The sequence below is a fragment of the Chaetura pelagica genome, unplaced genomic scaffold (assembly GCF_000747805.2).
Source record: "Chaetura pelagica isolate M959 unplaced genomic scaffold, ChaPel_1.0 scaffold456, whole genome shotgun sequence".
Taxonomy (NCBI): Eukaryota; Metazoa; Chordata; class Aves; order Apodiformes; family Apodidae; genus Chaetura; species Chaetura pelagica.
The window spans coordinates 155,861-166,244 of record NW_009953574.1 but is presented as its reverse complement, the minus strand read 5'-3'; the positions used below and the strand labels follow the sequence as shown (position 1 = coordinate 166,244).

The 10,384-nt window shown below is 46.1% G+C and overlaps 1 protein-coding gene across 1 annotated transcript; it reads right to left on the bottom strand.

Moving 5' to 3' along the window:
- Positions 1-774: 774 nt before the first annotated feature.
- On the bottom strand, positions 775-10,124 carry ASB12 (ankyrin repeat and SOCS box containing 12). The gene is made up of 3 exons (XM_009999640.1): positions 10,109-10,124; positions 1,590-2,393; positions 775-908 (listed from the first exon to the last, which is right to left on the bottom strand). Exons 1-3 carry the CDS (start codon positions 10,122-10,124, stop codon positions 775-777), a joined length of 954 nt encoding a protein of 317 aa, XP_009997942.1.
- Positions 10,125-10,384: the final 260 nt, after the last annotated feature.

The window sequence follows — 10,384 nt, the reverse complement described above, 5'->3', positions numbered from 1 at the left end:
CGTTCCCGGCCCTCGCTCCCCGCACAGCCATTGCCACCTCCCACCAAACCCCCCCCGTGCCCCTCGGGACGTTCCTTGCAGCCTGATTGATCGACGCTGACAGATGAAACCACAGGGGACACGTGCTGCTGCATCCCCAAAAGTGCCCAGAACATCCCCAGCAGCACCAAGGAGCAGGGTGGTTTATCCACGGGCTCCAGGCTGAGGGAAGAGTCTGCCAGGCTCCTCCAGTGAGGACTGGCACCAGAGTCCAAGGTTGTCTCCATCACTGGTCACAAGAGCTGGAGCGTGACAGACCCTGCTGCCAGGGTGCTCTGCCCCAGGCTCAGCCTGAAATTCCCTGGCTGCATCCCTTCCCAAGGAAGGGTATTTCACAAAATAGGTCATGTTGGTTTAATAAGAAGAGTAGCAACATTTTTAATTAAAAAAAAACCCACATCCTGGCCCCTGGGAAAGGACCCCTTGGCCATAACCTGAACCACATCTGAAGTAAGATGATGTTTAAAGACAGAGCTGGCAACAGGAGACAAGAGCTGGAGATTCTGGACACTCACCCCAGTCCCTGCCTGGCTTTGCACCGACTTCTCCTCAGGGTCAGGAGCTCCTGCCCACCTTTTCACACAGGCACAGCTTTTAGGAGACACCTCCTAAGAAAAATTCCTTTGTAACCACAAATTCACAGCGGTTTCACACCCTGCACCTGTGTCCAAGAGGCTTTTGATTCAGGTGCTCCACGCGTGTAGGGAGCAGGTGTCTCTGGTGGTGGGCTGTGCCTCATGGCTGGTGCTGGAGGTAGTTTTCCAGGACCCTCGGGATCTCCAGCTCTCCCAGGGCACGTGGATGGCCAGCCTGCTTCAGGAGACGTCTCATCGCCAGCCGGGATTGAGACATCAAGGACTTGGGATGAGCTGTGTAAGGAGAGGGAAGAAAACCGAGATGGTCACTGTCGTGAGACACAACCCCGCTCCTCTCCAGGGAGGGCATTGTCCTAAGGGACAGTGCAGATGTATGTGGTGGTTACCCCAGACCCAAACCAAGGCAGCCTGCCTCCAGCCACAGCCAGCACTGGAAATGGGGGATATCTGGTGGACATCTCATAGAAACAAGCCCTCCTGTGACTTTTTTCCCCAAATCCTAGTGATTCTTATCAGGAGTGTCCTGTGGTAGCTGGGGTAACCAGCCATCAGATTCAATCACCAGTGATAGACCTGCTCTTCATGAATTTGTGCTGTCCTTCTCTCATTGTGTTCAGGATTGGAGACTTGTGGTTTGTTTTGTTGCTTTTTGTTTTGTTTTGGGTGGGGTTTTTTGGGGGGTTTTGGGGTTTTTTTTAGGTTTTTGGTTGTTTTGTTTGCTTTTCCTGAACAATCATTGGGCAGAGGGAGGGAAAAATTTCAGAGTGAAATAGTGATACTCCTCAAGACTAGAGAGACCTGTGCATTCAAGTGATGCTGCAAAGGGAGTCAAAGCTTGTAGGAGAGCCTGGGTGAGGCTGCTGGGAAGAAGAGGTTAAAGGAAGGGGAATTCTGAAGCAACTTGCACCCAAACGAGCAAAATTAGTTATTGTTTCCATGTCCCACACAGGTTACCTCTCGCCTGCAGCAGCAGCTCCAGGCCCTTGCTACGAGGTGCCACCTCATCCACCACGACATTGGGCAAGTGAACATTGGCTCCAAAGTCAATGAGCAGCTTGATGAACTCGCTCCTGCAGCCGTGCCTCAGGCAGGTTTCCAGCAGAGTCTTGGGCTCCTTGATCTGGGCGATCACTCTCTCCTCAGTGCAGTTGTAATCGGGGTCAGCGCCGTGAAGCAGCAGCAGCTTGAAGCACTCCAGGTGCCCGTACACGGCGGCGAGGTAGAGGGGACCAGAACAAGCTGCTGAGTTGGCAGCCCACTCAGGCAGCCTGGCTTGAACGTTGGTTTCCGCGCCGTGGTGCAGCAGCTGCTGCAGGATGGCCACGTCCCCGTCCCTCGCAGCGATGAGCAGGGGGGAGCAGTTGTTGTAGATGCTGCCAGCAGGACTGGCTCCTGCCTCCAGGAGGACCTTCACGCATTCCTGGTGACCGTTGCTGACTGCCATGAAGAGTGGGGTTTGAGCCTTCACATCCAGGCTGTCCACCTCTGCCCCGTGGGCCAGCAGGACCTTCACACTCCTGACATGGCCCTTGGTGGCAGCCAGACGCAGCGGGGTGCTGGGTCCCCCCCAGCCACTCCTCCGGTTGATGAACTTCTTGTACCTGTCTTGGGACAGGAGATCATCCAGGGTTTGGTAGTCATCCTCAGACACTGCTTGGATCAGCTCCTCGCTTTCTCCATTGTCCTCTTCATCTTCTCTGGGCTGGAGCATGGAGAACATCTTAGTGATATCCATTAGGCTCATTTTTTCGGGTCTGTCTCCCAGGTACCACTTTCATCGTAAATAGTAAAGCCAATGATCTATGGGACAACAAAACCAGCACCACCACAGGGTTAGAACCAACCCCTGACACCAACAGTGTTTTTACTATTAATACAAAATTTAAGGAAGATTATATACAAAAGATAAAAGACAGGCAACATTGGATGACAGTTCTGACACCCTTATCACCCTGACACTGCAGGTGAGGAAATCCACACTGCTGAAGGTGAAGATGGAGCACACCTGCACTTCCAAATCTTTTGGGACCCACAGAAAACTTGGAATTTTAATTTAGGAGCCAGCAGCATGGAAAGGGGTTCACACTCTGCCACTTTTTGAAGGGACTGGATTTCAACACAGAAGATGAGTGAATGTGATGGTGGCTCGGGTAATTGAAGACTTTCAGCATAACCCTTCCCAGAGTTACATCAGGGTTGGAATTCTGCAAACCCTCCATTCTCTTCTACCTATTTGTCCCCAAGGCTGCAAGAAAGGTCTGGGATTTGTCTAGCAGGGGGAGGGGGTGGTGGGAAGAAGGTGAGGGGATGCTGAACTGATAACACTGGAGCTGGAACCAAACTCTGACACATCTGCCAGTGCTTGGTGCAGGATCTGGCCTTGCCACTGCCAAGCGGCAGCAGGGAGAGGAATGTCCAGGCCAGCACCTGAGCAGCTGGGAAATGCCTCCCGAGGAATTTCTCACCAGGTCCAGCCCCAGTAGCATCTCGGATTTCCTCAGGGAGAGGAGGGAGTAGCAGAGGTTGGTCTCCCCAAGAGGCTCCTCTGATCAGAGGCAAAGAGCTGCACCAAACAATTAACCTCTTTCTGCAAACGAGCCCAACAGTAACAAGGCAGCCACGGGAGGCCTGTCCCACATTCACTTGCAGTGACAAGATCTGCAAGCTCAGAGGAAACCCCCACCAAGGCCACCTGCATGGCTCCCTGTCTAGGTTCAAAGCCCTGCTGCCCTTCCACCTGTTACACTCACCCAGCCATTTTAGATAAGAAATACATGAAGTTGTAACATTAATGTTAAGTACAAGACACACTGATAATGAGCTCTGGAACTCTGGAACCCCTGCACTACATGGCTAATGGGGAAGGGGGTTTTACTGCAGATTCAATTAAAAAAGAAGACCCAGTTATAATCCCAAGGGAAATAATCTAGAAATGCAAAAAAAAGCAGCTGTACAATTTCCTGAACATACAGATGACTTTGACAGCATAAGCACTCACGTGAGGATTTCACAGATGTTCCTCAATCAGAAGAGCTCAAACCAAAGTTGTCAGCTCTTGAGCTGATGGAAGCTGCCCATGCATCTGCAGACCCAAAAAAAGGACTGGTTACCGAGTTACTTTCAATAGCCCAGTGCTGCTGAGGTGCCACAACACCCATGCCTTACCTTTGGCAGGGAGGTGATGCTCACAGGCAGGGTGGGCAAGGCAGCAGCAGTCCCATGGCGAGTTCCTCCTTGGTTTGAACAAGAAAAGAGGAGAAAAAGAGAGAGGCTCTTGCTGTGTTGGGATGGACGTCCACTCTGCACGGCTGGAGCGACGCAGGCGTCAGGCTCACAGCTGAAATGCCACCGTGGGGAGAAGGGCCAGGGAGCTCAGACTAATTTTAGCCCCTGAGGGGTTTTATCTTACCACTTCCATTCTTGGAAAGTTCCTCCAGGGTAAATATAGAGAGGGGCAGCAAGGTGGGGGGAGACTTGGACAGGTGCTGGAGACTGTTTGACCCATCTGAGCAGACACCAAGCTTTTGCTCCACTGCTCCCTCGCTGACATCGCAGGGTTCCCGGCGGGTTGAGTCCCCTGACAGTGTTTCCTGCTACAGCTCCAGCCTCTGTGGTGCCCTGGTTGCTGCCCATCATCCAAACAGACTCCCTGGTTACCCCTCTCCTGACCATCTTCTCCACTTTCAGAGCAATACAAATGACCTGAACTGTTTACTAAACACAAGAAGGACAAAAGGCACCAAAGAGTGTCTAGATTCCTTATCCAAGCTGCTTCTTGGCCTTTTCTCCCAGCTAAACCTGCCAGAACAAACCACTTCTTCAGCTTCCTAAAATAAAGTAGCACATGGCAAGGAAAAAACTTTACAGGGGTGAACAAAACAAGCACAGAGCAGCATTCAGGCTGCCTTATCAAAAGCTGTCAGCTGCTAAGTGTAATCGTATTTTATCCAGTTCCCTTTAAACCTTGCCCAAACTTTTCAGCAGTGGAACAGGAGCAGTCTGACAGTTTGAGGCAGTGTTATCAGCTGGACTAGATAACAAGAGGGGAACCAAATTATCTAGCAGAAAAAAAATCTCCAGTGCTGCAATAAGTAAAATCAGAGGGTCCTGCAAAACGTGATGATGTCTCTACCACCATCACCACTCGCAGTTTGGAGTCACACCATGAAAAGAAGGAAGATGTTCAATTTCAGTAAGTTCTAGACTCTTGGCTTTCTCACAGTTTCACTCTCTCCAAATTCACTCAAAACCAGATTGCTACTTCAAAAAGATCAATTTCCAAAAGTCAACACTATAAATGGAATTAGTGAGTAGGAGAAATATGGATAAATACCAGAGCAAAAGGGAGTTCAGGGTTTATGAAGTGTCAAGAAGCTGGAAGCATAACAGGGATGCTGCAGTCAGGAAAGTTAAACCTGACTGGAAACCCTTTCAACAAAATGCAGAAATAAAAGCAGCAATTTCAAAGACAGTGTATTATAATGGGGAGAAAAGGGGTTACAGAAAACAGCATGAGCACACGTTAGAAAATATGAAGTGTGGGAGACTGTAAAGAAAGCTAGAGATGAAAGGAAAATCCTTGAATGGAAAATTTCCTGATAAACTGCAAAATCTTTTGTTGTTGCTGCTGCTGTTTAGTTGTTAAGCATGAAAAGAAATCTCAGAAACAAGCCCAGTACTTTGGTAAGGCACAGAGATGAAACGGAATTCTAACAAAGAAGGACAAAGTACTTGCTGCTAAATCCACTGTTGTGGGGAAGAACAGACTGACATCCTGACAGAGACTGTGAAAGGGCATCCTCATCCTGCACCAGTATTTACACCAGCAGGATCAGATAAACCCTTAACAGGAGCCCAGGGAGAGGCTCTGATAAGTCTGACCCATTTTGGATAAGCTTCCCAATGCTTCCCACACTGGGGAAGGCTGAAGAGCTGGGGGAAGCCGTCACCTTCTGCCTGAGCTCCGAGCACGAGCAGGCAGCCCTGACATACCAGGCAAAGCAACTCCTCTAGCCATCAACTGGGGAAGAATTCAAGGGCAGAAGTGTATTTAATGCCAAACAAGAAGGTTTTCTGGGAAGGTAAATCCTGCCCAATAGAGTTGCTTCCATTAAAGAGATTTAGTTATTAATGCAGCTGAAGAGAGGTAATGAGCTTTCTGATTTAACGCTAAGCATTCTGGTGTAAAAATTACCACTGAACAGTACCAAATAAATCATTTTGCAGGGATTAAGGATTTACTAACAGTCCTCAAGGTCAGCAACGCACAGCTATTGCGCAGGGCTACTTCTGACTCCTGCCTTTGAACTGCAAATCACTGCCAAACTGCAGCTAAGCCTTTGAACTTGAGTTCTCCTCCATGCTGGTCAAAACATCTGCTCCCACCATTCGGGCACCTACACCTGGCTATCCTGCTGGCCACCTTCTGGCCACCCAGTTTGGAGGAGGCTCCAGCAGCAACGTGATTCAGATGTTACCTGTGAGAGGACACGGACACCTGCAGCCCAGCCCTGTGCACACCTGCACAGAAACAGCTCCCAGGGCCCCTTCTTAGGCATATTGCAATTTAATGGATGCATTAAGACACAAAATACACAGGTAGCATTGAAGGAGGAACCCAGCAACTGCTTCTCCTCCAGGAGCTGTAATTCCTCCTGCATTCCAGGAGCCCTTGGCAGGTATGAACCTGAATCCCAACAAGAGAGCAGGACGTCTCCACTGCTTTCTGACCTCAGAACAGCAGACTGGACCTTCAACCAGGAATTCTTCATACGTCCAATGAAATTTACTGATCAGTATTTTTACTCATCATAAGGTACTTCCTGAGAGCTGCTAAAAAGACTCCAGCAACACTCCTACATCAACTCTAAATAGAACCTGCCCTCTCAAAGCTAAAGTTGGCTTGAATAGGGAAGTTTTACATCATCCTCAGCAAAGGTGCTGTCAAGCAGACAATACATTTTCCCGAAATGCAAATTACAGCTTTATCAATTCTAGTCAGTGTTAATGCTAATAATCCAATTAAATGCAAGGCAAGTCTAATTTAGGCAATATTAAGAACATTTAAAATTAGCAAGAAGGAAAATAGACTTTGAAACATCTGGGGACTAAGTATTCCCAAGTGTCAGGTGTATTTTTTTGCCTTAGTACATAGAAAAGAAATACCCACTTTTATGATGCACAGTGGAAAGTATTTGGGGCTGGGTAACAGGTATTGGTGCTGGGTCTGTTCCTTGTGCTCACAGTCCTGACCAGGGGTTAGTTCAGGCCTATTTGTATTTAGGGTTAAAAGCTGAACAGTCTGGTGCTAAAGTGACAAGGGAAAAACAGTTCCTCCATCTCTCCTGCTGACCTTCAGCATGTTCTCCTGCAAGTCACATCCCTGTCCTGCAGCTCCCTCACCTCCCACACAGAGTATTAAAAAATCTCCAAATGCTTATTTTAAAATTAACTACTAAAATAGCCTATATTGCTTTGCCAGGCACAGATTCAAGCCATTTACATGAATTTATCATTCCAAATGGCATCCTGAAGCATTTTGTAGAGCCATATAAACATCAAATTAACTCGTATCACCTCATTTCTTTTTGCCTTGCAGATCCCTATTTAATTGCAGGATTTGACTGTTACTGCACTGCTTTAAGTTATTAAAGCAGCAATCCAACCCTGATTACAAATGAGGCAAGTTTTGCAGCTGGAATCTCCTTTTTGCTTCAACATTTGTCTCACCTCACTAGAGTCTGCACTTGATCCCCAATCCAACTAATCATAAAAGAGCATAAAATCAGCAGATTCTTCACTCAAAGCTATCATAAAAAAATCTCTTCACCTGGCATCATGCAACACCATTGAAGATCAGACTCAATTTCTTACATCAGGCCAGATGAAAGGTCTAGTTGCTTCTCAGAAAGCTTTTCAAGTCAGCCTTGGAGCCACCTGTAGACAAATTAATCCATGGCTGAGGGATGGACTGCTTTCCAGGAGGAAGAACACACTGAAAAGGGATTCAGTTTTTATATATAAAGAAAAATCTAATTAAAAAAACAGAGTAACAAAGTGTACAGAAGATACTAAGATTTAATACAGCTTCATCAATATTATGACTTTACTGGTTTTGGGGTTTTTTTTAAGACTCTAAGCAGTGCTGCACTCAGCACTCCCTCTGAAACCAGGAAAGTCACCTAGGTCCAATTCTGTAAAAGAAGGGAAGTGGAATCACACTCAGTTTAAGATAAGCTCATTACTTAAGACCCTTTAATTGATTTCACATTTCAAAGTTCTGCTTTGAGTTTTATTAACCAATAAACAGACTAGTTGTTTACTTTAAAAAGACAAGGTATTTATTTTTGTAGGGAATAAAAATAAAGTCATACAACCGAAACTTCATGGAACAAACATTTACAGAGTAAAGACACAGTGCTCCTCTAAACATGGTACAATTATTTTGAGCAGTGCATTAACTAAAATGACCTACATGTACACAGCCACCACAGCACGTTCAGAAATATGGACTTGATCATCCACAACTGCACAAAACTGTCCCTCAACAGTTACACTGACACCAACAGCAACTGACTGACAGAACAGTAGAAATACTGACAATTTCCAGCTGACTACTACAACACGATTTTGGGTACATTCCTACATGGATCACTAGTGGATGACTGGAAGAGTACATGTGTGCTCAGTTACATATTGACAAGATCCAGTGCTACAAGAGACCCCAGTAGTAAATGCTACATTAAATACAGATGCATATACATAGGTAAGTGATAGGAGAAAAGAGGTCAGCCGTGCCTACCTACTCTCTTCCTGCACTGCTGCTGGGGTTCAGAGGTGCCAAAGGACACAGTGCTGTCCATCACACTACCTGTCCTAATTAATTACACCAACTGCAACTGGCACCAACCAGGCTACTCTCAGTGCTAAGGATGCTTAGCAAAACATGGACTTTACCCTTACTGGGTTCCAGACATTCCTCCCTCCTCCAATTAGCCAAATGCTGTGCATTCATTAAAACAAAATGACTACATTCCCAAGAGATTCTTCACAGAAGTGCCTGTATGTGCAAGAGGACAGCAGGTAACCAGGGAGTAGCTGTATTGGTACAAAACATGAGCCCAGCACTGGAAGCAGAGCAGTGAGGAAGGGGAGAGGAGCCCAACAGCAGATCCATTTTGGATTCTCCTGGTCACTCATGAATCTCAGTCACTACATAGGGTCAGGAGATCTCTCACCAGGATTGAGAGGCTTTGCTGCAGCAAACTGAAGCTCACCAGCTACCTACAAGCAAGTGCTCCTCTCCATCCTGGTCAGAGCAGCTTCATGTGCCAGACAGCAGGTTTCTTTAAGCACTGAAACAAAAGGCATTCCCTAAGGGCAGGGACAGAACATGCAGCTGAAAGTATATCATGCCTATAGGCTTTAACAAGCTGCTTTTTCTCTCCCAGAAACAAGGGCCAACTGAGAACTACAGCATCTATGGGCAAAGCAATTATTCCCTTTTTTCCTGTAAAGCAACAGCAATCCAATCCTGCTTGGATTTTCCCTACCACAGGTGACAATTGCCAAAGTACAACTGAAGAATCCAGCAGTCTGAACTTCACATCAAGACATTTCAATAAAGAAATAAAACTACGAGTCCCTCATCTACTTCCAAGAAGTAACTGACACAGAGTATCTCAGGCACTTGCCCACTGCAATGCTCTGCAGCAAAAGAGACACTATGGACAGCCCTGAAAACATGATCTTGGGAAGTATCTCAGTAAAACAAGAGGGGCTCCAGAAAAGGAAGTTTTACACTGAGCCCACCCACAGCAAATAGGATCCCTCCCACCTCCCAGCAAGGAATCCAAATGGAAAGCAGCAAATTGCATTGTTCACTTAACAGCTCCAAATAAAACACAGTATGTGCGACTTCACAAAGCAGGGATGCTCCACTAGGAATACTTAAGTCACAGTAACTTTTCACCTACAAAGTGCTTACAGAAGAAAACTCCTCTGTAACAGCTTTTACATTTCCTTTAGCATTTCAGAGAATGTATAATCCAGCCACTCACCCCAGCCAGGAGGGCACCCTGAGGAGTGAGAGAGGCTTTCTGCAAGACTTTTCTTGAAACCAGAGACGTGAGGACACCCTGAAGTGCTTGGAACAGCTTTTCATATTTGGTCTTGAAACACACAAGAATCACCATCAAAACTAAAAGCTTCTTAGCTAACTGGTTTTCAAACAAATAATCTCATGGAAAGCCAACAAACTCTGGAATCTTAAATTTATAGCACCAGCATGAATGATTTTTAATATGTTCTACACTTTGACCAAGTCTGTGTACATCAAATCCAAGAGGTTTAAAAAGATAGATAATTACTTTTTGGCTAAATTCTGCATTTCAAAGTACAAAGTCATTCATTGCTTTGTTACTGAAGTTCAAAGCAGCAAGATTACTAAAAGTTTACTAATACTTTCAGTGTACGAAGTAATCTTTTCATGGTTCTATGCACCTGTAGTAGTATTGTAGTCAAGAGGGATCTGTGGAGATGTCAGCATCATATTTCAGGGATAAGCAAAGACTCTTGTACTTTTTTCAAGGTCATCTATGGTAACTCAAAAGACAAGGCAGTATGTAAACATTTACACAAACCTTCTGTAAAATGTTTTTGTTTTGATTTGGTTTTTTTGCAAAAAAAAAAAAAATACATTCACCAATGGCACATCTAAATCCTTCAGTAGTTAAAATTCTCTACAATTC

Bases quoted from the DNA above. Each gene is read 5' to 3' on its own strand.
- ASB12 (XM_009999640.1), bottom strand. The intron at 909-1,589 runs GTAACCTGTGTG...CTCCTTACACAG, and splicing joins GCTGCTGCTGCAGGCGAGAG to CTCATCCCAAGTCCTTGATG.